The following is a 27,568-nucleotide window of genomic DNA, read 5'->3' as shown; positions in this document are numbered from 1 at the left end:
TAGCCTAGTGATCCGTTCCGTGCAAGTGCTGGTACCGTGCTCACACTAAGTCACTCAGCTTCCGCAGACGCCTCACGGGGTGAATACCCCCACGGGGTCCATTTTACAGGAGCAGTTCTATGCTCAAGGTCACACAGCTCAAAGTTTGCCGGTCTGGGTTTTAGACTCGCATAACCTGTCACCAGAGTCCATGTTCACAACTTCATAACCACTGCTCCAGAGTTTTCAACCTCGGTTTCATCTGAGAAAACTTAAAAAAAAAAGAGCTAATCCCTTGGATACATGCCCTAAGTCTGGGGACAAGGGCCAAAGCACGTTTGTATTTTTTAAAGCCTTTCCAAGACATTGTGCAAAGAATTCTACATACTTAACACAATAGCTTGTAGGTGTTTACTTAAATTTAATGGAGTTAGTATCAAATTAAAAAATCAATTAGTTTTTATCAGATACAGGTGGCACACTCCCAGTACTCCTCATCGTATGTGGCTGCCCTGGAGTCCATGAGACCTGTCTTCATCCATGAGAAAATAGTGTAGGTCAGTGGGCCGTGCACCATGCTGTCGGATTTCTTCTTCATCATTGTCTTCCTTGACCCCATGACCCTCACCACTGCTGTTTATAGCAGCCCTCGGCATGGCTACACTTTAGACTTCCTTGTCCTCTGGAACCTGTCAATCCTAGAACGCCTTTTGACGTGTCAGTCTCTCTCTGACTGGGACCTGCCATCCTGCCCTCAGTAACTCCACTTCCCACCATCCCCCTCTTCCTGGCTTCATTTCTCTCCTGCAGCTAATGGATCACAAACACTGTGTGTTCTGCGCATCTGCAGGGTTTTCCATTTCCACTTTACATGGTGATACCCTCAGTGGGCGCCTTCGGTAGAAAGCCACCATATTCCCTGCTGCTTCTGCCCCGTTTCTGCTAGAGGAGATTGTCTTCTCAAAAATGTCTGCAGAGCTGTGCAGGTCTACGTAGTAGTTGTTCTATGGCTTCTCACGCAGCTCTCTGTAGCTCCCTATGCAGTTGTTACTGATCTTTTGCGTCCTGGCCTCCTGATTGGCCAGCCTTGGCCAGCCTCAGGGAATGACCCAGAAGAAATATGCATCTATTCCTCTGCTCCTATACTGTATGCCATCACGTCCCTCAGTGGCAAGGTCCCAACTCCAGTCCACAGTCACTTCATCAGCTGGGTATTTGAACTTCGTTCTACTGCGGTAGCACTTGGCTCAAGTCTCTCCTCTCCTCAAGATATGTGGATGTGTTTTCCTGTCTGTGCACCTCCTCAAAATGGTGTTCTCCTCCTTCTCTCCTCTCTTGGTGTGTGTGTGTGTGTGCATGCATGTGTGGTGTGAGCACATGTGCATATGTGCATGTGTGTGCATGTGTGCAGGTGTATGTGTACATGTGCATGTGTGAGTTCGTGTGTATGTGTGTTTGCATCAGTGTATGTATATGTATGCATGCATTTACATGCATGTGTACATGTGCGTGCGTGTGTTCGTGTGTGTGCAGGTGTATGTGTACATGTGCATGTGTGAGTTCATGTGTGTGTTTGCATCAGTGTGTGTATATATGAATGCATGCATGTACATGTATGTTGCTGAGCTGGCACTCAAGGGTGTCCCATATGCGAGGTAAATGCTGTGCACTGAGCTATGTCTACTTCCTGGAGCCAGGTTGCCTTTGAACTTGTGATCCTCCTGCATCGGTCTTTTAACTTGATGGGCTTACAAGCTTTGCCCGACCAGGCATGGCTCCTTTGACAAACTTCGATAGTTCTGAATTCTCTTCTGTCTGTGGTCTACCTACGGAAATCATTGCCTCTGTGATGTCACCAACCTCACATGCGAGATGTGCTCTGTGGTGACAGAGTTGCTGCCACTGCTGTCTCTTGAAACTGCCTTTGCTGTGTCTCTTTGGGTCCCCCGAATTGCATTTGTTCTTTCTTTAGTTCTCCAGAACCCCGATGTCACGTCTTGTGTTGTCACATCACGTCTTGTGTTGCCACACTGTGCCGTGCCTACTTGTGAGGAGACAGCACTGTCTCAGTCAGGCCCTCCTGTAGTCTCAGCATCACACCTAGTGTGAACAGTGCTGGATGGCATGGGGCTCTCTCGGGGTTTTGTGTGGGGACAATGCCTTGTTAGGAAACAGCCTGAACACAACTATGATGTATCCATCTGTCGCTCTGAAGAGACAGATGGAATCCGGGACTCCCAAATGGAATTCTTGGGATTTTTTTTCCTTTTTTCTCTCTCCACAAAACTTCAAGAGGCTTCCTCAGTGTCACTGTTGTGCCCCCAGCATAGTATCTTTGTAGATTTGCTCTGAATGTCACCCCTTCATCTCCTGCTGACACCCTGCTTTCCGTGCTGACTAATATTTAGGACTTCTCAGCAGCTCTTTTGTGGGCAGTTGAGAAACATTCAGAGGAGCCGTATCTGTAGTCACACTTCTTGCTCCAATGAAACAGTCTCACTTCTGAAAAGGGTGACTTTACTTTGAAATTTACAAGGATAGTTCTTGGAGGTGCGAAGAGAATTAGAACAGGAAAGCCGTGGCCCTTGAGTTTGCAAGCTGCCGGGGAAAGGTTCCGTGTGTTTTGTTTTTATTCTAGCCCAGGCACCATGTGCTAACTGTGTGTGGAGGAGGTGTTGTGGAAGGTTCTGTGAAGGAGACTCCTGAGGTGTCACGGAAGGTTCCGTGAAGGAGATGCCTGGAGGGGGAGTTTGAGGGATGTTCGATGATTTCACTTGGTGGAGCTGACTGTGGGGATGGGCAGATCAATCAGGTGGACGAAGAGACGGGGCAGAGGAGGTAAAAAGTATGACATACACTGGCTTCCGCGGAGTGTCGGAGGTTGATTACTGTAAGGCCACATTGGAAGACAGAAGGAAAGGAGAACTGACATGTGGCAGAGAGTCAGATAGTCAGATGCTGTCTCCGCAGTGCACAGGGTGTAAGCAGTGGGTAGCCTTTGGGAGTTTCGTTGGAGGGGCTGCGGGGATTGGCAACTGGCAAGATGCGCTGTGCAGTCAATGGAAAATTGTAGGTGTTGGGGGTGTGATGTGAGGCAGGACGCCAGTGGCTGGTGGCTTGAGCAGAGAGGCAGGGTGTCACTTGGGTTCCACTCTGATCTGTGGCCTCTGGCCGCTCAGCTTCTTACACTTCAGCTCTTGTCTGAATATCCGCTGGTTCCATCATCCCCCCTCTGTGCTTTTCCGTAAGTACTGTTCTGTTCTAACTTGCCACGGAGAAAGAAGCAAGATTAGAAGTCAGGTACAGAATGGATAAAGTCTGCACGATGGTCTAAGAGCTTGTTTGATACAAATACAGCACCTTGTGTGTGCAGGTGAGGCTGTGTAATCGTTCTGGAACAGGGGGTTAATGCTTTCAGGCTAACAAACTTGGCAGTGTCAAACTCTGTAATTAGAATGTGTGAGTACTTACTGGAACTCTGCATCTTAATAAACAGATTACCAGGGTGGCCCTCAGTTCTTTAAAATTCAGCTGATTCTTTCACTGTCCTCATCCTGTGCCCTCCACAAACCAAGGATGCCCTTCTATGTTCAGAACAAATGCCCACACAGTGAAACAGGCAGACATCATTGTAATATGGTTACAAGCCCAGTTTTGATCCTCTTAAGGTTCACCCTTTGAAAATATCAGTATATGTGTGTGTGTGTGTGTGTGTGTGTGTGTGTGTGTGTGTGAGAGAGAGAGAGAGAGAGAGAGAGAGAGAGAGAGAGAGGGAGAGGGAGAGGGAGACAGAGACAGAGACAGAGACAGAGACAGAGACAGAGACACAGAGAGGAGACAGAGACACAGACAGAGAGGGGGAAGGAGGAGAGAGCCTGTGTCTGTGCCTACACCTGCCTTGCCCCTGTGTTTTTGTTTTTGTTTCCCCACATTGTTTGGAGTCAGGGTGAGATTAACCAATTATAGCTTCGGGTGCTTTTCTGATAGCATTTCCTTACCCATTCGTTCGTGAGCGCATCGAGCATGGCTACCTCTGTCACTATTGTGCTGTTGGGCTGCGGTTGGCTTATTGGCTGTGCCCAGCCACTGTCTAGGTTAGAGACAGTGTGGCTGTTTGGATGTAATGATCAAAATAGCCAGTATGGCAGCACCTCCCCACCCCCTCTTCCCTGATGCTTGGAAGGCTCTGCAGTGTGGTGAGGAGTTAAGTAGCCTGTGTCTCCTTCAGCCCATCATTAGAGAGGCCTCACAGATAATGGTTGGGGTAAAATCTTTTGACCAGCCAGGCAAATGATGACTTGAAGTTCTTATTTCTCTAAAGTTCAGTCTGCGCTGCTGTCGGTGATGAGAAACATTATAAAGTGTTGGCTGCCCTGAACATTTGTGGTCCCGTGGGTTATGGCTGCCGCGTTTCTGCTTATGAACTCCTCAGGATAACATTTTTCATAACAGCCAGAACAAATGGTCTCTTATGAAGGCTTCTTTTACTTTCTATTTATTAACCTCTAGGCATTTATAAATATAAAGTCTTTCTCACTTGGGCCCTTTGGTAGGTTAAGAGAAAATACTTAACATAATGTTAAGGGATTCGTCATTTAAGAAATGGTAACGGGTTGTGTCTGTTGACTAAATGATGTGAAGTCATGGAGCGCTGGTGACCTTAGTAAGAGAGGGCAGCCACAGTATGACACCATTAACAGGCTTGGTCATGGCATATTGGAGTAACTTAAATTACTAGACATATGTATTAATCTTTCATCATTAATGATATTAATTAACGAACTCTGTAAATTTTCTCAGTTATTAAATTATCAGCTACACTGGACATTTGGAGAATGCAGGGGAGTATTGCAAGCCTGTCTGTGGTTCATGCCTGTAACCTCAGAGGTGGAAGCTGGGGCTCTCGGAAAGCCCGAGGTCTCTTTGGGCAACATGATAAAGCTATATTAAAACAAAACAAAACAAAACAAGGAGCCGGTGGTGGTGTGGCACATGCTTTAGGAAGGCAGAGGCAAGTGGGTCTGTGTCGGTTCGAGGCCAGCCCAGCCTACATAGTGAGTTCCAGAACAGCCTGACTATGCAGAGGTCCTGTCTCACAAAAGCAATCAATCAAAAAACAGCCACCCACAACAAACACTGGAGAGATGGCTCAACATCGAAGAACATTTGCTGCTCTCTTAGAAGACCCGGCTTCCTCCATTCCCAGTGACATCAGCTTCAGGGGATCCTGTGCCCTCTCTGACTTCTGCCAGCCGCAGTGGCACGTGATACAAACGAACTCACTCAAGCCCACACAGTGCATACACATGAAGATGAATAATATTATTATAAGTGGGTAAAAGGTTGCTGCGTTTGTGTGTGTAGGTGCATGTCTGTGTGTGTCTGTGTGTCTGTTTGTGCACTCATAACCATAACCAGGAGTCTCCTTCTGTGCACAGTTGGCCTTCAGTATTCCCTGAGGATTTGTCCCAGCTCCTTCCCGCCCTGCAGACACCAAACATTAGTTCCTTAGATAAAGCAATGCAGCTCATATTAAATCTATTATGGAGTAAGAACTGTGTAGATTGTTGTGTTGTTTAAGAACTAATGGAGAGATGGCTCGCCAGTTAGGAACACTGACTTCTCTTCCAGAGGTCCTGAGTTCAAATCCCAGCAACCACACAGTAGCTCACAACCATCTGTAATGGGGTCTGATGCCCTCTTCTGGTGTGTCTGAAGACAGCTACAGTGTACTCATATATATAAAATAGATAAATAAATCTTTAAAAAAATAACTAATGACAAGAAACGTGTACATATTTAGTACATATGCATTTTTTTCCTTGAGTTTTTTTTAAGTCTTCAATTGGCTGAATCTATGGGAAGAGGCACCCATATATGTGGAGGGGGTCTCTCTCCTCTCTCCTCTCTCTTTCTCTCTCTCTCTCTCTCTCTCTCTGTGTGTGTGTGTGTGTGTGTGTGTGTGTGTGTGTGTGTGTGTCCGTGTCCCTGTGTTTTCATGGCTGTACTGTTAAGTAATGGCCTATGATAATGGGAATGTTTTGGTTTTCGTTGGGTTCTTATACAGATGTACATATTTTAAAACTCACCTACTGTTTGTATATTTCTCTCTAAAATTATTCTGCAATTGGTAGCAGCAATAAGATGAAAATCAACCTACAACCCCAGTGTGCAGGGATGACCATTGGTTGGCATTCCTTATGTAAACCCATTTTAGCAGTTGAAGTCTTTATGTAGAATATTCTATCCTAAAGTACAGGCGTGCGTGCCTATTACCGTATATTACAGATGCGATAGGGCCAGAGGCAGAGGAATACTGAGAGCATCTGAAAAATAAAAGACAACGGGGTACAGAAGTGTTATTACAGCCTACATCTAAAAGTTGATATCTAGGCCCAGTCATAGTGGCACACACCTTTGATCCCAGCACTTGAGAGGCAGAAGCAGGGACGTCTGTGAGTTCAAAGGCAGCCTGGTCTCCATAGTGAGTTCCAGACCAGCCAGGGCTGCATAGTAAGACCCTGCCAATATAAAAGAAAGAAAGAAAGAAAGAAGGAAAGAAAGAAAGAAAGGAAGGAAGAAAAGATATTTTGAGCATTTTTTGATGTCATGAAGTAGGCTTTGAAGTATAATATTTAAAAGGTATATATATATATATATGCATATATATAATTTACATCTTATATTTAGTATATATAATATATGGACTTGGAACTGATTCCCATAACCGCTGGCCACATTAGCATCAACCCGGTGACTTGCTTCTGGGGGCCGGTATCATTGGTGGGTACCGTTGCCCAGTCTGTGTTCTCAGCCGCCGTGCCTTGTCTCCGTACTGTTTCCTCTCAACACACTGAATCGGAAATTGGCCGACTCCTAGGAACCTGGACATGTTTGAAATTATGAAGCCAAATTTGAAGAAGTGTTTTTCCAGGCCTGTTGGGAGAAGAGAATCAATTAATTCTTCAAAGCACTTGAGAGCCCTTAATGTAAAAGACATGGTGGAAAGCTCTTGCTTGTCTGCAGCCAGCTGCCACGCTCGGCTTCTTCTTTGTGCTTTGTTTATATAGCAGTTGCTTTCAAGAGGAATGTGTTCCCGCAGGCCACGCTCTGAGTACCACACTTGTATTGAAAGTCACGAATGCGTCGTGAGCATCTTCTCAAAAGCTTGCTTAGAGCACACTCATTCCGTGCAAAGTGTCTCGTGCCATTCTCTTGAATTCTGGGTTGTGAGAGGTTTGTTTGCGCCGCCTGGACGGACTGTTGAGACATGCTCTTTCACGAGTGTGGCCATGCAAAACCCAGGACTCTCACCCTTGGACTTTCCCTGGTTTGCTCATCGGGTAAGTGGAGCGTGCAGGCTCTCCTTCTGGATGCTGGTGACCACCGTCCCTTCACATACACCTCTTCAAACTCAACCTCCAGGCTTTCTCAGCCGGTGTCACCACTTCCTCCTGCTGCTGTTTCACCTTGCCTGGTGCAGAAGAGTCGACCTGGCCACCTCGGGTGTGCTCACCTGTATCAGGTTAAACTGTCATTGACAATGAGCACTGGGAACCTGGAAGGTGTGCCTGGCATTATGGGAGTTAAAGTGCCCTGGGCCCAGCCTGGCCTCAGGACTGCCTTTCAGTCAGGCCTGCAGAGGACTCTATGCTGAGTCCGGGAACACCTAGCCCAGATGCTTTAGATATGGGGGTAGGATAAGGTGAGCTTCCTGTGCCCACGGCTCAGTGGAAAGCAAGAGGAGAGGAGGTAGAATGGACAGCGGGGAGAAAAGGGGGCGGAGGGAAGCTGCTGATCGGATTGGCCACATCCTCTACATCCAGCAACCTGATTGTCTTCTTGTTACTCAGTATCTCCTCTTACATTAGGATAGTAACTTACTAACCTCTTTTAAAGCCAAGTTTGAAACAGTTTTTAGGTTAGATTATTTCCCAACCATGTACTTCTCTTACAGAGTTTAGTTAGTAATTGCCTCCTGGTTTGCAAATTGTCTTGATGTGTTCTGTAGAATGAAGTAGTTTTGCAGACAGATACTGAAGCAAATCATCTTTTATTCACAGACTTTCGGATTCGTGTGCACAGTTCGGTTTTTATTGACGTAGGGCTTTATATAGAGTGTCCGTTTCTTCAGAGCAGGTAGTAACTGTGTAAAATCACTTCCTTTCCGGGTTATCGGATGCCGTCCATAAGCAAATGCTTTTAACGCGTTGCCTGCTTCGCTCGTTTGCGAGGTTATGAGACTGTATTAGGGACATCCTAATAGTTGATATTTCAGTTAATAAAATATCCAGTGCTTTTCAAAGTCCGTGACTTTGATGGTCTCTTCAAGCAATGCAAAACTTTAGGCCGACAGAGCCGGATGCACACGCGCATGCGTGGGTACATGTGTGTGCACTGTACACACATACCCAGTGGAATTTGAAATTTATTGCCTGAAGTATTAAGTGGGAGACAGGTAGGCTATATTTGTATCAATTTCAAATGATAAGGTCGGTATGTTATTGAACACAGTGAATTATATGTAAAATATAGAGATTTGATGAAGATTGATTCACTAAATCAATTGTAAACTCAAAGGCTATGTATGTCTTGCTATCATCTGGTGGCCAGAGTGAGGCCATCGACCATGGGAAATGTCCATTTCACCTGGGAGCCACATACTTGCTGGTACCCCTTACGAGACCACATGGCTCAAAAACTGGAGGTGACCGCAGTGGCCATACTTTATCAAGGCCATCAGAGAGCTTATCTTAGATAAGAACCAGAAATCCCCACAGGGGTTCCTCACTAGGAAAGTCTTCCATTGTTTCCTCACTCATGTTCTTTATCTGAGCATGCTTAGGTGAGTACACACTGGTGTGTACATGCATGTAGATGCCGCAGGACAACCTTGGGTATTGTTTCTTAGGTACTATGACATATGTATGTACGTATATGTACATACATATATATATAAACACTCTCACCGGCCCTGGAGCTCAGTAAGTAGACAAGGCTGGCCAGGCATGAGCCCCAGGGATCCACCCGATTCCTCCCCCCCACATCCCCCTCCCGTACCCATGCTGGGACCACGTTGGTACTGTATCCAGCTCTTCACCTAGCTGTGTGGACAGAACTCAGGTCTTCATGCTTATTGTGCAGGAGGTACCTTACTGAGCCACCTTCCTAGCCTGTGCCCTCACTTATAGCCTGGCTGCAGTCCCACACTTGGAGTGCTTCTCTCCTGGCTCCTGGGCCCTCACTGGGAGCTCTGGATTCTATTCCCTTAGCCTGCTATTCCCTTGGTCCCTCCCTTAGCCTGCTGTGAGGTAACAGGGTGCCTTAGCTAGGCTAGGCCTTAGTTTTCTCATGTATAAGTGCAAAGAATGAGTCTTGCTTAGTCATAAAAGGATTCTTTTGTTAGTCCAACATGATTGCATTTGCTTTAGTATTTATGCATTTGAAACTGACAAATTTGATAAATCTACTCTATTGATCATGACTCTAGTTAGTTATCAGATTGTTTATGCTAGCCGTAGTCACCAAAACTTTGGATTTTAGTACAGAAGTTGGTCTCGTGAATGGAGCCAGTGTGTTTCTGGGCAAGGGCGGTGCTGACACTTCCTCATCAAGGAACCAGACACTTTGCTTTAAATCTACCAGTGATGCGATGGTCAGCCCTGATGTTTATCTAATGAGTGGAATCTCAGCCTTTGATCAAGGATCCAGTCACACATGCTGCCGTTGAATGGTTCCTCTTCTCTTCACTGTCACCTTAGTTCAGCCACCAGGCCTGTTGCTCTTTCTCCTGGATCATTTCCATATTGCTCACGCCCCTCCCCATTACTCCAGCCCCTCCCCCGTCTGCTTTCTTTGATCCAGAAGGTGTATCTGAGAGCTCTCTGTCTTCCTGGGATTGGAGGTGCCCTGAGATGATCCGAAGGTTGACTGGCAGACGGCAGGAAATGCGGAGTGGATGGATGGGGCAGGGACATTCTGGCAGGGGTTGGCAAACCTTACTGTGAGAATTAGGCAGAAAGTGTTTTAAGCATCGTGGGCTGTAAGGTCTGGATTGCAACCCACTCTGCCTCTAACAATATGTGAAACAACAGAGGCCTACCTGCCCCGAGAGCTTAGGCACTGTGCCAGCGTTGGCCTCTGCATGGTGCTTTCTTTCACAGGCCACACACAGTCATTGTGTGCTGTCAAATCCCAGCAGATGGCGGTGGCCAAAAGAGTAAGGCTGGGGAGGAAGTGGCAGTGGGGGAAGGGCGTTTTCTTTTGTTCACTGCTGATAGAAGTCGTCCCTCTGATCTCAAGAAGTTGGAAGAAACCAGAAGAGCCTTTCCAGGGTGGGAACACAGGTGCTGTGACCAGCAGGTCTGATCGACCAACCGCCTCGGGCTTGCTCAGGCACAGCTAGAAAGAACCTGGGCAGCGGGAGCAGGCAGTGGGAGGTGGGAGTCTCAAGCAGACAGGCAGGCAGAACTTTGCCGGGAAAGGAGCAGTCTGAGGGAGGCTGGGAGGGGCAGGATGCTGGGCCCAGCGGGGAAGCCATGCTTTCAGTTTGGTTGGCGGGGGAAGGGGTGAGGAGGGATCTTGAGGAGTATGAGGAGCTGAGGTTAGTGAAGTTTTCTTTGAATATCCACCGTGGGCAGACTTACAGGCAGAAGAACATTGTCTGCCAATGCCTTGGAATAGGGATCAAATGGATAGATATTGGATGGCATAGGTTGAGGGCTTGCCCTGGGGCTGGTTGATGGAGACGGACCGTAGGTCTGAGGGAGGTCGGTTACCTGAGCTCTCCTTTGTCTCCTCACACCTATGTCAGTGAATGCCTGCTCTCCATCTTCTCTCAGGGAAACCTGGCAGCTGTTCTGGAGAAACCTGCCCAGTTGGAAGAATTCACTTTATTTTCATAGCTGCTGCTTCCTTTTCTTCCAAGATGGGTCAGGTGGGCGCTTTGCTCACACGCCCTTTCCTTTAGATATTTTAACACTCGAGGTCAAGGGACTCGGGATCATAGTCCTTGTACTGTGACCGGGAAGAGTCACTCAGGAGTTGACCTTGTGACCTTAGGTCAACGACTGCTTTTCCAAGCCTGCATTTCCTTATCTGTGGACGGAGATGAGTATTTCCAGCCTCCTGAGGTCTCTAATCATGACGGGCTGTGCTCAGGAAGTACTTCAGACGACGCCTGCAGATTTTAAGGACTCGCTACATGCTTCGGTTGCAACAGGGCTTAACACCTGGTAAATAATAGCTGCTCAATAAACAGTGACTGACAAGGGGGATGTGATGTGGGCGGGTGCAGACCGGCTCAGATGTGGTAAAGCTGTAATCCGTGGCCGTGATCTTTGTGAGGATGAAATTGTGGGTTCCAGAGAGACTCTTACACACACACACACACACACACACACACACACACACACACACACACACACACACAGAGAGAGAGAGAGAGAGAGAGAGAGAGAGAGATTTTGGAAGCTGTAAAGTTCCAGGATGAAAGATGATGTGATGTCATTTACACAGGCACAAATGTCTGCATGCATGCGTTAGCAGTATTAATAATCAATTAATAATCAGATGCTCCTGCGTCTTCCAGGATTCTTGCCTGACAGGCTCAACAGACAAACACTGGAGGGAAATAATTAATGTCAACAATGCACCTTGCTTCCAGATGGAGAGCTAGCTGCTGGGATTGGGTTCCCAATACCCTTTGCTAGATCTATAGACGAGTGGTTTTTATTGTCTTCTGAGCATGATTTCGTGAACAGACTACAGAAAGGAAAGTGCTAATGAAATGATCTTTGTGACCTGGGGAAGCCACCGGCTGGTTTTTGGATAAGACCTTGGGAAATTGGAAAGATACAGACTTGATTCAATGTATTCCTAGAATGCTGTCTACTTCCCATCCCTGCAATTCAAAGCGGGGAGGGCGGTAAATTTCTGACCTTTGCTCGTGGGAAATCTGGTTCCCCGGGGGTGCAGGCACCAGGATGCTGTGTCCATCTCTTTTCAATCTCTCACTTTGGCTAGCTTTCTCATCTTGCCTTGGGTCAGCTTAGCGGCAAGCCCAGCCACGGGCCCCCATTTAGCCAGACATGCTGTCCTTCCACTGAGAATAGTTTAATGGCCGCTCCAGTGATAAGTGTTCTGTAAAGAGTGGCCCATCACTCTGGAGCATCCTGGGAGGGGCAGGCAGCAGAAGCAGGAAGGATGACCCAATCAGCCTTTACTCTAGAAGAATCATGGAGGAGATTGCCGTGGCCTCATATCTCACAGTCTCCAGTTCAGCTTACCTCCAGGTAGCATTCAGAGAAGCTGGGGAAGCATCCTCAGTTTCGAGCTCACCCCGAAGCCTTTCCATGTGTGATGTCTAAGCAGCATGGTCCCGGTTTCCCAGGTGATGGACAGCCGTGCCCCACTCTTCCCTCCCTCACCTCTTACTCAGTTAGCTGTTCGTGAGGGAACTGGAGCTCCAGCTCTCCTTACTGGGCTGATGCAGACTTCCCACCACCCCACATCCAGGCAGTTCTGACGTTAATGTTAATTCTGCCGCGGGCTCTTGAACTATGGCTGTCCACTGCCTTCTAATCCCCCTTTGTGTCTTGCTCATCTCTTCCTCATCCTTGGCCGACTTTCTGTTCTCTTCCCCCCACATCCAAGGCTTCCTTCTATGTGGAGACTCATTCCTCTGGGTAGCCTTTCAGCTGGAGCACAGGCAACCACCAAACGCACCCTGATGGATTAAAACAGAGAGGCAGGCGGTGCGCCCAGACAGGGTGGCAGGTGCACAATGCTGTGCACAGATGCTCAGAGGCTGGGCCTGGTGTGGGAGAGAAGCACCAGCCGTGACGAGTGAGGACGAGGTGGCAGAGAGAGCTGGGGGGTCAGGGTGGAGGAATTTGGATTTCGTCTTTATTATATCAAAGTTCTAGTAAAGGATATAAAAGTCAAACTTTGCTTGCTAAAATATTCTGGCCGCTGTGTGGAGGGAAGAGCAGAAACAGACGTGGGGGCAATATCAAGAGACGGTTGTATTAGCAATTGGTGTGTCGTTAAGTGTAGAATAAGGCAGACTCAGGGAGATGGACACGGCATGCTTCCCCTCATATGTTCTCTTCATTTTGTGTGTACACATGTGTGTGCGTGGGTGTGTGATGGAAATAGAGAGCATGAGGAAGGGAGGTGAGATCTTAAGAGAAGAGAGGACGAGGAGATGAGAGAATAATAGGATGCATGTGACTTGAAAGCAGAAGAAGGAACGATTTGGGAGGAGCTGGGGACCAGCGAGAGGAGGAGGTGGTGGTGGGGGTGTCTGTTAGTCTAGAAGAGGGAGAACAAAGCCAAATGACATCTGTATGAAGACACTGTAATAAATCCCATTCCTTCGCTAACCTAACAATAAACTATACATAAAAAAGTCAGTCGCAGTTGTAGGGGGTAGACGGGGAATGGCAGTGGGGATGGAGTCGAATAGACGTCCGTGTCTAGGGGCTTGTCAAAATGATCAAACTGGCTGGCATAACTGGGTCGGATGAAGTGTGTGGAGAATGTGTTTGCAGCCTGGATTGATGGGGTGAAGCCCCGAACTGGAGGGTCCCTTCTCATATCCCCCTTTCCCTGCTGTCTAGACTTGGTGATTTTTTTTTTAAGGAAGTGGTAAGTGATATTTTCTGCATTAGTTTCACTTTTCCTGTTAAAATGTAGCAGAAGAATTCTTTTCTTATGAGATGTTCTTGGTGGTCCCTGAGCACCAAGTCTCTCATCTGGGTGAGTGTGGATTCGGGTGCCGACACCCTGGGTTTGCACCTCGTGTGAACCCTTGCTCTCCTGTGCTCAGTGTAGAGCCTGGTTAGCTGCTCAGGAATTGCTCTGTGGCCAGGACTCCTTGTAGCTGCCATACTAGTTTTGGTTTTTTTGTTGCTTTGGGGGTGGGGGGCACGATAATTTTGTGGGAATGAACATGGTTTGGAAGTAAGATTTTACACTAGTCTAGCCCAGTGTTTGGTGAAACGTTCCCTAAAGTCGTTTTCTCTCCTTTGGCTTCCGCCTAGACTTGTAGTCTCCTTTTCTTACTTAAATTTGCTGCTGTTGATACATTGTGACTCTGTCGCTGACCTGAAATGGGTGCTGAGCAAGGTGCTTTTAGTATCTCTACAGGGAAAGCGGGAAGGTAACATGGAGTCTCCCCTGGCTAGTCAAAAACCTCACAGATGGCTGGGTGGCCAGAGAGACACTCATGGTGACCTGTGCATTAGAACAGTGGAATAAGATTTGCTCTGTGTGTGTGTGTGTGTGTGTGTGTGTGTGTGTGTGTGTGTGTGTGTGTGTGTGTGTGTGTGTATGAGAGAGAGAGAGAGAGAGAGAGAGAGAGAGAGACTGACTGACTGACTGACTGACTGACTTAGTGTCTATGTGGAGGAGAACATGGCAGGAGACAGGAGGGCAGGCAATTTCAGAAAGCCACATTCTCCCTCTCCGCAGAGCCTTTCTGAGCGCAGGGCCTGCAAACACAGCATCCTGTTGTTCTGCTTGTCTGTCAGTGTGTGTATATGTTTCATATTCATCCGCACCCCATCTCCTGGGGCTTGATGTCACAACCATTATCTGTCCACTGTGAGTTGCCTGCAGCATCCCATGAAGACCAGCGGTGTGTCTCCTTAATTGGCTGCTGGGGTCACTGCTCATTGACATGCATGTTTTCCCTGCTTTTCCCTCCCTCTCCCTGACATCCCCCCCCCCCCATGCTGCTTCTAGGAGGGAGGCCCTAGGAGGATGGGAAGAATGAGGGCTCTTGCTGAGAAAGGAAACCTGCTCAGAGTGTAGCTTCTCAGCTGGTGGGACCTTTCCAGGGTGTGTCACACTCTTAGCCTTTTGAGCCGTTTAATACACAGAGGAAGAAAATAGTCCTGTGGTTAGGAAGCTATCAGGTCTCGATGATACCCGAGTTTATTACTTCTGTGGGCACGGGGAGCTCCATGGAGCCTCGAGAATTACGAGGTGTGCTTAAAACTCAATGCCCACCATTTCTGTCCCCTCCCTGAACTGCGTGCTGTGTGTGATCTGAGTCTCTCACTGTGCAGTCTGGAACCTGTAATCCTCCAGCCTCAGCATCCAAGTGCTGGAATTACAGGTATGGCTCAGTACCACCTGGGCTGACACTGATCCCTTGCTGGGGTAGCGCTCAAGACAAGAGAGGAAGAAAGCCTTTTGTAAATGGCCACAAAGCACAAGTACGCACGTGGCATTATAAAAGCAAGAAATCTACATGGTAGATTCTAAAAAGAAAACTAGCTCCTCACGTCCGTCCTGTTTTCCCGTGCAAGATTCTGACTAGATTTTAGAACTTATAAATTCTGTTACTCCAAACATATCAGTAAGGCAGAAATAGAACTTATTTTATTAGTCAGATGTAAAACCTACGAAAAATGGAATGGGCTGAGTACCAGGGAGAAGAGGAAAATGGGGCTGGAAAAGGAAAATATGTCCTGGTGAGGGAGCAGAAGACAGACTTTTGGGGGACTTGGAATGATTCAAGAGCATTAGTGCCAATCACATCTCTTCCCCGAGTCTTACTCGCTCTTACCAGAATGAAATCTGGCTGGTATAGATTTTCACACTCTGAAACAGTGCTGATGGTGACAGACCAGAAGAGGAGCCAGGGTCGGGGTGGTCCCCAGGCTAGACAGTGAGTTCAGATAACAGGAGCAGCTCTACCATTCTAGATGTGCCACTGGGTACACTAGGTATGGAACGCACCCAAGGCTTGGTTGTAGCAAGAATGGCTTAGAGGAGAAGCAGAGAGTACGTGTTCTAGTGTGCTTTCGGTTTCCGTGCTAAGCACCATTGGTCTGGTGACCCAGCGTCAAAACATCTTCATTGGCTTCTCTATCAACCCAGTGGGCCCAGTTTGGGGTGGATCTTTAAATGTTTTTGAGTGATGGCAGGACACCATTTGAAGTTGGATTCTTGGACTGTATCCATCTTCAACCCTTGTAAGAGCTTCAACCCTTCTGGTTCGCTTAATGTTCAGTGGGAACTGGAGCTTGATCGGCAAAGTCATTGTTTCTACTGTGTTGGCTTAAGGGTTTGTGAGATGTAGTTCTGTAGTGTGCTTAAAGGCAACTTCCTTTCCTTAAAATAACCATTGGCTTAAACAAAATCACAGGTTCAGGGGGTCAGAATAATATAGAATTTAAGACCAGAGACCGAAAGTTCTTTGTGCTTCAGTGGAATCTGATAACATTAAGAACTTGCACAGTGCCGGCTGCTCGAACACAAGTTCTGTCGCATACTGGACATGTGGCTGTGCCACCCTTCCCAGTTTTAAATTGATAAAACTAAAAATGTGAGTTTCCAATGAAAAATGTGAGAGAGCTTCCTCAGCTCCCTCTTTTTCCTTAAAGATGACTTGAGTCCGGGTGGCGGTGGTGCGTTCCTTTAATCCCAGCACTCAGGAGGTAGAGACAGGCAGATCTCTGGGTTAGAGCTCAATGTGGTCTACAGAGTGAGTTCTAAGACAGCCAGGTCTATGTAGGGAATCCCAGTTTTGAAAAACAAACAAACACAAAACAAAACAATAAAATAATAAAATGTATAAAAAATAAAGATGACTTTAGCAAATGAATGGTATGTGCTCCTGCTGCTGTCTCTCCATTCTGCAAAGCCTGTTAAGCATGATCTAGAGCATGACTGTGTGTGAGCCTCCGGCAGTTAATGGGAGAGCCGAGACTGAAGCTATCTGTGTGGTTCTTTATGCTTGTAAAGAGAGCTTCCAGGTATCTTTTAGTTGATCTTTCAAGACAGCCTGAGATGTGAGCTGGGCAGGGGATATTAGTTCCACTTGCAAATAGGGACACTGCATTTGAAAGTGACTTAGCCAATTCTCTGAAGGTCACATAGCCTTGCATAGACCTGGGAGGGTACCGGGGTCCCTACCTTTTATTTAGTGCGGCAGGAAACCCCACGGGCCACTCTTCACCTTTTATATTCAGCTGAGGAGAGGATGAGGGCAGAAAGTCTGTCTCCTCTAGAGTGATAGGTTTGCTCCTAACTGTCTACACTCCTTTTCCTGTTACGAACAACTCGGACTTCATTTTCAGGACAGTCCCTGGGATGAGAGGTTTATTTCAGGCCACTGGACAGATAAAATCAGAAAGAGTAAGCACGTTGCTGTTGTGAGGGGAAGGGGGCAGTGAATTGGATGTGGGAACTGTGGATCTCATCGTCTCCATTGTTCGAAATGACGACTGGGTCTGAGGTGCTCTCTGGCGTTAGAGATGAGGCTGTAGATTTGGAGAACACAGTGGCCTTTCCAGTAACCCCAGCAAGTGATCTGGAGAACCAGGGCAGAGCAGGCAAGGCCTGTAATAATGTAATTAGTAATCAGAACTGGAACCGACCTGTTTCGAACTCAGGAAATCTGAGTTTCCAAAGCCTGTGATTTAGGAGTCGGTGACTCACACTGCAACATGATTCATTATGTCTACTGCAAATTCTCTTAGCGCCCTTGTACTTTCTTCCAATGCGTTAACTGTTTAACTGAAGGTTGTAACTAAAATTAACGGTTTTATTAGGTCTTTGGCTATTTGAGGATTAATGAGTAGCTTCAAATTTTTCAGACGTGAAAAAGTAAGTGAATTGTAAAATTGTAGTGATACAGATTTCTTTCCTCACGACTTCTCAGGCAAACATTGGTTGTTTACAGGTTCAAGCTGAATTTTTTTTTGGTATGTCAATCATTTTATTACCCTACATTAATCATATAAAATGCTGTGTTTCAGACATATGCAAGCATATATAGAATACACTTTGATTGCATTCAAACACCCATTGTATTCAATTCCCCTCTTCCACCATTCCCCGATACCCTTTCTTCTGTAATAGAACATTTTCTTTTTTTAAAGGTTATTTATTTTTTTAATTTTTCGAGTCTATAATTACATCATTTCTCCCCTTCCCTCCCTTCCTCCAAACTAACCTCTATATCCCTTCTTGTCTCTCTTTTCATTAATTGTCATTAATTGTCATTATGTGAATGCATATGTACATACAGATATATTCCTAAATACACGAGTGTATGATGTCATTCACGTGTATGTTTTCAGGTCTGACCATTGGGTGTGCTCTTCCCTGAGGAAGGCTATTCTTCCCTCTCTCAGAGTTCTCAGAGTTCCCTGTAGCTGCGTGTGTGGTTCTCCTGTAGTTCCTTATATGTCCGTCTCCCCCCCTCCCCTCCCCCGTTGGTGATAGCATGTCTCTTGTCCTTGAAGTCATGTTTGGTTGTGTTGGGTGATACTTTCTGGGTGTAGCTTCTGATATTACTAGAAGACACAGTCTCACAGCAAACTCCCTGATCCTCTGGCTCTGAGCAACCTTTCTGTCCTCTCTTCCTCAACGTCCCCTGAGCCTTATGTGCAGTGGTTGTTTTGTGCTTGTGCGCTTCGGGACTGAGCTCCACGGCCCTGCATTTTGGTTGGCTGTGGTTTTCTGTAATGGTCTCTGTCTGTTACAAAGAGAAGTCTCCTTGACGAGGAGAGGGCACTGCACTCATCTGTGGCTGTAAGGACACATGTTTAGAAGTTGTTCGGGGTTGGGCTTGTTTAGTAGAGTAGAGGTTGTGGTTCTCCTCCGAGACTCATGACCTCACCAGCTCTGGAGAGTTGGCTAGGTCTCCAGGACTACACAGACATGGCTTCCCTCTTGTTCAGTGGGACGTGAATGGCATTTTCAAGCAAGTGGCTTGACACCGAGTAATAGGGAGAAATGGTTTCTGGACTCCACTCTGGTTATTGATTGGTGCTGAGGTATATTTAAGACAACTCCATTTTACTGTGGGACAACATCTCCAGTCACTTTATTCACCAAGAATCAGTTTATGATAAAACCAACGGAGAGCGATTATACCGGCCTTTATTCTTCAGAAACGCAACCCTTTATTCATAATACTATGTTTTTGAAAATGTTAGAATCTTCCAAGATCATTTCACCTTCGTCTTCCCCCATACTGTATAGCATCTTTTAAATGACTACAATTTGTCTGAATTTTCTGAACAAAAAAAGAGGCACAGGAGAAGCAAGGTAAATTCATGGTTGAGATATCATGTGATGCAAACTTTTAGAAACCTGGGAGATGTGAAGGGTGGCTGCCTGGTCACTGGGGTCCTGCTCACCCTCCTGTCTTTCCTTTCCCCTCCTCTTCCTTACTCAGGGTAATCTACTGAACGTTTACTATACACCAGACATTTGTATTTATAGCTAAAATTCGTGGCTTGCAGTCTTATTACAAGAGAGACAAACAGCTTGCTGTGTAAGTGTTGGTAAGTTTGAGATTGTTATATTCTTAGAAGTGGCACTAAGAGATATCTTATAGAACCAGTGGATTTAAGCATGAGGTGTTTCTTGTTTTTAAAAGCATTGACTACACAGCATTTTCAGTTTTGTTTTTTGCACAATACCATCTCTGATTATCCTGATGAGAAACACGGTTTTTCCGAATCTTAACATTTATGGGAAAGAGCGAGGTGAGGAGACCAGGGCTTGCTTCTGCACAGGTTCCATGGCATTCCAAGTCACACGGCCAACTTTTCTCAGCCATAGTTTCCTTATATGAAAACGGGGGCTACTGATGCCTTGTGCCGTCAGTTGTGAGACTTAGAAGACGTGAAAGCCCAGCACAGTGCTCAGTAGCTGCTCATGGCTGGGTCATGGGGTGACTACCGGTCTGTGATGACATCATCACTCTTCGTCTTTGGAGAGTTTTGGTTGACTGTAGAGCATACATGGCGTAGGTGTGTAACCACCCTTAGTTTGGCTGAGTGGGACTGGATGGATACAAAAGAGAGCTGATGAGTTCAAGAGAGTTGTTCATGGCACGAGCTGTCACATTTACAGTCCTTCTAGAAGCTCTAAAGTAAATGGAAACGCCACGCTGGACTGAGGTCCTACCTGCAGAGGATGACAGACTAAGAGACCTGCAGATTTTAGCTTTATTCCAACAGTGTTCTTTCCTTTTTGTGCCTTTTCAGAAACTTGAAAAGAAAACCGGTCCTTTATTTTGCTTTCCAGGCTGGCCCATGAGCCTCGACAGGGTTTATTGCTTTTTTTGTGAAGCTGGGGGACTCTGTTTGAAGGGGCTTCAGTAAAGAGTTGTGTGTTGTGATTGCACGTGCCTCTGGAAGTCCCTTGATAGGCCTGTGATGGTTTTTGTCCTGGGTATATGGTTGGGTATCCCTTCGAGTTGGGTTGTGGGGTAGTTAGAGACTGATCACATGACCAGGGGACAATAGTGTTTGCAGAAGGACAAACTGTGATTTTTTAAACTATTCATTCTATGGCTTCCTTGAAGCCACAGCCGAGAAGGGCCTTTAGTTCAGGCGTCCCATTTCACTATGTGGTCTGGAACTTCTGCAGTAGTGCAGTGATGCTGTTTTAACACTTCGCTTTTGTATTTTTGTTTTCTTATGAATCTGGAGACCAAACCCAGCTCTCCGAGTGCACTCGACCACTCTATCAGCAATGCTCTTCTATTGTGTTTTCAAAGCCTTCTTTACTGGGTGAAAAACACACTCTGAGTCTTCATTTGGTTGTGGTGTATTAGAGCCAGGGCACAAAGGTAGGTTGAAGCAGAAGTTAGGTGTTATAAACATTATGTAAATAGTTGAACAGTGCCAGCAAGATGGTGCATGTATGGGGTGAAGGTGCTTTTTGCACAAGCCTGGTGTATTAGTTGCTTTTTTTTTCTTTTTTCTTTTTTTTCGGAGCTGGGGACCGAACCCAGGGCCTTGCGCTTGCTAGGCAAACGCTCTACCACTGAGCTAAATCCCCAACCCCTAGTAGTTGCTTTTTATGGTGGTAAAATACCCGGACCAGAAGTGACTATGGTTCCAGAGGGAGGAGGATCCACAGTGATGGGGGATGCATGGCAGCATGAGGTGGGAGCAGGAAGCTGCATTTTATCACAGGAAACTGAGAGCATAGCAAAGGGGAGCAAGGCTATAAACTCTCTAACCCCGTGTGACCTGTTTCCTCCAGGAAGGCTCTGCCTCCTAACATTCTAAACTCGCCCCTAACAGCAGCAAAAGCTGGGGACCAGGCGTTCAGATCCCTGAGCCTGTGGGGGGCAGTCCTCATGTAAACCACCATATCTGGGCATCTGAGTTGGTCCTTGGAACCCACATAGAGATAGGAGGAGAGAACCAAAAAACATTGGTTCATTGGTTCAGATACCCACATTCTCTGACCTGCTGCACATGCCTCCTGTGGCACATGTTTCCCACACGCACATATTCTCTCTCTCTCTCTCTCTCTCTCTCTCTCTCTCTCTCTCTCTCTCTCTCTCTCCCTCCCTCTCTCTCTCTGGTAATAAATTAAGCAGTAGCTGGATGGTGGCCGTGGCGAGCTGTGCTCTAATTTAGGGCAGAGCATTTTGCCAACAGCACAGATAACAGCGCAGCCCTACTTATGACAAAGCAGTAAGGCGGCTGGAGTTCTTCTGTCCTCGGAGAGCGTGCCTCTGCTTCTTTTTACTCCTCAGCAGAAACGAGCTTTAGATTATGAAATGCCACAAGGAATGCGTCTTTGTATAAATTACTCAGGCATTGTGTTACTGCAGGCAAGGTGGGAAGAAATGCATGCTGGGAGCAAGGCTTTTGGAAATCATTTCCTCGCGGGCTTTCCCCTTCCGATCCATTTCTGACCACCCAGTGAGTGCCCTTTGACCTCCGCTCTGGGAGCTGGGACTGTCCGAGTCTTGTCAGCCACAATTCTTCTAGTCAAGTTGTCTTTCCTGTGACCCCAGACCTTCTGGACTGTCTGTCCCCTTAACATCTTAATGTAAGACCAGCTTTGTAGCAGTGAGTCTCCTTTGTATCTGTCCAGCTTCTAGGCGAGACCACGGAGACCCTGGAGGCTCTGCTACCTGAGGTCCCCGAGGCCTTCATGAAACTGGAGGTCGGTTTCCTGTAGCAAAGTCAGTGTTACTGTGAGTGCCGATTCTGATGTCTTCACTGAGCGAGTGAGTGGTGAGTGTAGTCCCCGGGAGTCTCAGATTGTGGAAAGAACCAGAATGGAGTACTCCCTCCTCTATCTTCCCACCACGTGAACTACTGAATGAAAGTGTTTATGGTGTGTATGTGCGTGCATGTGTTTACATGTATATATGTATGTGTATATGTATGTATTTTGTGTGTGCTTTGTTGGGGAGAATATTCTGGAACTGGACCTCAGGATCTTGTGCCTTCTGCATGCTGGATAGGTGGCCTGTCTTACATTTTTGGTTGTGAGCCTAACCTTTAACGGCTGAGCCGTCTCTCTAGCCCGAAAGCCTGTCTTAAGAAAGCAACAAACGTTGTCTGTGCACAGGGACTCTGGGCACAGCCCTCTCTTCCAGCCTCCCTGCCTCTGGGACCCTTCCTTCTTTTGTGAGATCAGCTGCCTGCCCAGGCTGTGTAAGGTGCCCCAGGAGGGAAACATACTCTTCGGAATCGGTTTGGCTCCTTTCCCCTGCTGCTGCAGTTTTAAAGCACTGACCTTTGTAGAAAAGATAGTTATTGAAATGATTCGAGTGAAATATTTTCTTCAGTCACGACGGGATGGTAAATGTTAAAGGACGAGTTATAATGCGCTATCTGGAATTTCAGTGGCGTCTTGTGTTATGTTGTGGGATAGAATAGAGATGATTCATTTTCAGGGTTCACAGCCCTCTCTTCCTATTTTTTCCACAAAGACTTCCTCCTCACTCATCCCTTAAGGAAGGACAAAAGGACTGGGGGTTGGGCAGGGGCTGAAAGAAGGCACTTGTCAGAGCAAGATGCAGGGTGTCTAGAAGGGGTGGGGCCTGATGCTTTTGAGGGGCCAATTAAGAAATGATGAAAGATTTTACTTAACTTTATTTTAAAATAATTTCAGTCTTATAGAAGAGCTGAAGAAATAACGCAAAGGACCCTTCACAATGGGTCTAATTGTTAGTGTCTTAGGACTCCACACATCCTTCCCAATGGGTCTAATGCTTTACCATGATTTTCTCTTGTGCTAAAACATTTGTGGGTTAAAGACATGAAAATATTGCCCTTGAGAATCTTATGGCATGCTGTCCACAAGCAAGGGTGCCTGTTACAGTCATGGAACAGCTGTCGCTGTCAGGAGACCAGTCCACAGACCCTGGTTACCTTAATCTTGCCTTTTGGACCAGAGTGAGATCGCCTAGGATGCTGTGTTATGTATCCATGTTTCTGAGGACTCTTCAATCCAGTGACTGGTCCCTTCATGACCAATACTGTCTGGAAGAGGGCTAGGTGTGTTGTGCTTGGGGTTGGGTGTGCCTGATGGTTCCTACCGGTTCCATGTTTATGCTTTCTTCTCTAACATGGTTTTTACTTGTTGAGTGTTAATGGGAAGCTGAAGAATTGATAGTGTTTTGTGTGAGGTTTGGTTTTCCTTTGTGGACTATCTGTTAGGCAGAGAACACTTAGGGCTGTGCAGTAGTCTAGTGATCTACACTATGTAGTGGAATAACAAACCCCCTCATGTGTGGTGGGTGAACTGTGGGTGAACAGTAGTCATGACCCTCCAAGATTGCTATTTTCCTAGCCTAGTAGCAGGGCAGGACTCTGCAACAGCAGTGGAGGGGCTGCAGCAAGAGCAGATGTGGAATCATTGTGGAGAATGCAAGTGTGAGTGTAGCCAAGGCTAGCCCACGGAGAAAGGGAGGATAGAGTCTGCCTCGTGATGGCAGGAATTGTTAAGTTCTCAGTAATCTTCATTACAGCACATCTTGAACCAATTATGATTAGAAGACGGATGGACTCGTAGAGAGTTTTTCATAAACCCTCTTTCTAAAAATAGTATGTGAGCCGCCGAGCCTGTCCTCAAACAACTATCTTAAGAGAATGTGTCTATCGAATAGGGACTGTTGGCCTGTTACATGTCTTCCTGCTTCTTGAGGCTTGTGAGAAATAGTCATCTGGGTGTTATAGAAAATTAAAGCAAGCCTATCAATGAGTTTTCAAAGATTTCATTTGTAAATAGAATTCATTTTCTTAAAAGAAAAAAAATAAAGACGGAGTATGTTGTAGCCCACACCTGCCATCTCTGGGTTAAAAGGCTGTGTGAAGACAATGTTCGTTCGTTTTATTCGTTCGTTCGTTCGTTCATTCATTCATTCATTCATTCATTCATTCATTCATTCATTCATTCATTGTCTTCAGCCTGTAAAGAGAACTATGAACCACACAGAGTTTTTGAAACATTTGTATCTCTTTTTTTTTTTTTTGGTTCTTTTTTTTCGGAGCTGGGGACCGAACCCAGGGCCTTGCGCTTCCTAGGTAAGCGCTCTACCACTGAGCTAAATCCCCAGCCCCAAAACATTTGTATCTCTTAATATTCAGAAACTTTTGTAATTTAAAAGCCAATTTCTAAAACCTTGTTAGATACTGGAAAGTCAGATTTATAGAAGAGTTAACAGAAGTCACTGAGGGCTGACTACTCACTGTCCTTTAACGTTGCTCTCTGGAGTCAAAGTGACACAAAAAGATACAATTTTCATAACTAAACTATAGACTTTTTCTGGATTTTCACACCTCCCCTTCCAACATCATTTATTTATTTACTTTGTTTTGTTGTGTTTCTTTTCCTTCCTTCCTTCCTTCCTTCCTTCCTTCCTTCCTTTCTTTCTTTTTTTTGTTTTTTGAGACAGGGTTTATCCCTGGCTCTTCTGGAACTCACTCTATAGACCAGGCTAGCCTTGAACTCACAGAGATCCAACTGCTTTGGCCTCCCAATGCTGGGATTGAAGGCATGTGCCACCACTGTCAACTCCACTATCCTTTCTTATTCTGAAACTTAATCTCGGACGCTAAACAAATTCAGAAAGATTACTTTTTGAGTTGTGGATTTCATAAACAACACATCTGAGCATGGCCGATGTGCATGAAAATTGGTCTCTGTTTCAGTCATTGGTACTTACGTGGTGTAAATGTGATGGAACCAGACTGTGCCTTAATTCGGTCTTGGATTCCTCGTGGTCGTTATGATTTCTGCTGTCGAAGTGTGGTACTGTCTGTCAGCCTCTGGGCCGCCTCTTTGTTTTCTGTGTTTCCTCTCACCACTGACATGAATTTTTCAGGCTCCTGTTCTCACACGATCTGTCAGACACTGAATGAGGAAAATGCTTGTTTTAGTGTCAGTCACACTGCATGTATGATGTTCTTAGACTGTGTGTGGCCTATGGGTAGCTCACCCTTGAGGCCTATTTTTCTCATGTATAAAATGTGGAAGGGCTGGCATACATAAGGTTTTCCAGAAGTGAAAGAATCAATAATATTGCCTATTTTAAAATACACACCACCAAGAATATAATTTTGTCTTTAGTATATTGGAGAGATTCCTAAGCTGCTTAGTTTGGATTTTCTACACTATTTAAAATGATTGAGTTCTAAAGGGACTTTTGCTTATATAGGTTATCATATGTATACTTATTATTATAATAATTAAAACTGAGAGATTAAACTAGTTTAAGATGGAGTAATGGCATGTGTATGTGTGTATATATATGTGTGTATGTATATATGTGTGTATGTATATATGTGTGTGTGTGTATATATATATATATATGTATATAGTACGCGCACGTGTGTGTGTGTGTGTGTGTGTGTGTGAGATGAAGACAAGTGGGAGGATTAGAGGATTATTTTGGGGAGGAGGAGGACTTAGTAGTAGGTGGATGGGGAGGGGATTGGGGAGCATGTACAAACAACGCAATGATTTGTGTGTAGGACAATGTCACAATAGAAGCCATTTCACATATGCTAGCTCAAGACTCAATTGTAACAAACCTGGCTCATTAAATAACATGCAGCTGGGCATGGTGATAGATGTCTATCATCCCAGCACTAGGAGGACGAACAAAAGATTCAGGAGTTCAAGGTCATCCTCTGCTACACAGCAGGGTGATGGCCAGCCTGTGTTACATGAGACCTTGTTTCAAATCAACAAAGTAACAACAACAACACAAACCGTTAGAAGACTTTTGTGCCAACGAGATTGTTTTCATAAAGTAGGTCCTTTTGCAAAGTGAGACAATGTTCGTTTTGAACTTCAGCTGATGTCTATACTATCTGGCTTACTAGTAGTTGGCTGGGTTACTGTTTGATGTTATCGATGTGACATCAGGAACCATGTCAGTGCTTCTAAAAGAAGCAGTGCAAAGTCATGACTGACAACTAATTACGTTGTAAGACTCTTCTGCTCGCTTATCTGTTTGAGACAGGGTCTCACTCTGCAGCCCAGTTGACCGCAGACTTGGAACATTCCTCCTGCCTCTGTATTCCTAGTGCTGGAGTTACTGGTGTGACCCACACAGGAGTCCTATTCTGATTTCATGGACCATGGAAGGTTCCTCATGTTCTCCATGCCTTCAGAATAGCTGGTTCACAGAATGGGTTTAAGTCAGATACGTGTGGGGAGAACTCCTCTCCCATCCTTTCTAAGTTGCAGGAACCAAGAGCTGCTCGTCTTGCTCCTCTCTTTCAGTAAAGTAGGAATCAGATGCTCATTTTATGTGGCTTTTGCGGAGTGAAAGTGTGGGGAAACGTCTAGCATCCTTCCTTAAATACAGACAGCCGGAGTAGTTTATTCTTTTTGTTCTCTTTTGTCTTGCTGTAATTTGAAGTATGAGAGAAAGGATGAGTTAGGCAGGGGAAGCATTATAAAGGGTAGAACCAGGCTGGGAGGAAAACAAATCAAGTCCATTGTCTACCCAAAGATGGCAGCCTCTGCTTCCTGCAGCCACTCCTCCTGTCAAGAGTCGTCTTGGTCTTTTCCCTTCTGGGTGGACCTTGGGGCTTGTTTCACTCAACAGAACACAGTTCTGGGCAGTTTTGACCTGTGCTCTCTGAGCCCTGGCTGACCGTAGAATGAGATCTCCTGCTGGAGAGACTTGTAAGGTGCAGAGAGAGGATGAGCCAGCTGTGTCCCATTCCACACACTTCAGGTGACTTGTGAGTGAGGTCACACCGGGTCCTTCACTACAGTGAACAAACAACAGCTGCCTTGAGCTCTGGCCAAATTTAAACCTCGAGCAAGTGATTGGTGGTGTGTGCTGCTAAGTTTTGGGGTTGGTGCAGGCCAACGAATAGCTAAGCCCTAAAGCCTGAGAAAAGTTTATCCCCACTTGATAAGCATATACAAATTGTATATGGGGAAAAACAGCTTGAAAAAAACCCCACATTTTTCCACGATGAAGGGTTTTCTTTTTTTGTTTGTTTGTTTTTAAGTAAATGGATGTGAGGATGGTGCTTAGTTAAAGTCATCAAGAGCTGCTGCTGGTCTTGATTCCCTGAGCAGAGGCCCACTGGTGCCTGAGAGGTCCTTCCTCCAAGTTCCTGTGTATCGTACCCTCCTGGGCTAAGCTAAAATACTTACTATGATTTATGTTTTCCAAGAGGACTGGACATCCTTTTGCTCAAAATACTGAATAAAGACAGAGTAGGTTTTGCAGGCGTAGCGGGGAAGACTCCGTTGCTAGGCCCGTTCCCCACTGCGAAGGAGTAAGCTGTCTTGTTGATCGCAGTAGTTATCATTCTGTGTGGCTGGCCAAAAC

At 46.0% G+C, this 27,568-nt stretch overlaps 1 protein-coding gene across 14 annotated transcripts in view; it reads left to right on the top strand.

Moving 5' to 3' along the window:
* The window catches only part of Epb41l4a (erythrocyte membrane protein band 4.1 like 4A), a 209,261-nt gene that overhangs the window by 49,951 nt on the left and 131,742 nt on the right, over positions 1–27,568 (top strand). The window contains exons 1-2 of one of the 14 annotated variants that reach the window (XM_087592892.1): positions 10,255–10,325; positions 11,041–11,213. The exons of 7 other annotated variants lie outside the window; for them this stretch is intronic. Coding sequence is in view for 1 of the 7 variants with exons in the window: in XM_087592891.1 (XP_087449017.1) it covers positions 21,603–21,674 (72 nt within the window). In the remaining 6 variants the exon portion in view is untranslated. Of the gene's footprint in view, positions 1–10,159; positions 10,342–11,040; positions 11,214–21,408; positions 21,675–27,568 lie in introns of those variants that run through there. 6 more of the 14 variants (XM_087592893.1, NM_001437518.1, XM_087592895.1 and 3 more) reach the window with 6 other exon arrangements.

Source organism: Rattus norvegicus, chromosome 18, assembly GCF_021556685.1.
Source record: "Rattus norvegicus strain SHRSP/BbbUtx chromosome 18, alternate assembly SHRSP_T2T, whole genome shotgun sequence".
Lineage (NCBI taxonomy): Eukaryota > Metazoa > Chordata > Mammalia > Rodentia > Muridae > Rattus > Rattus norvegicus.
The sequence above is the reverse complement of the archived record's forward strand: the minus strand, read 5'-3'. Positions and strand labels throughout refer to the sequence as shown.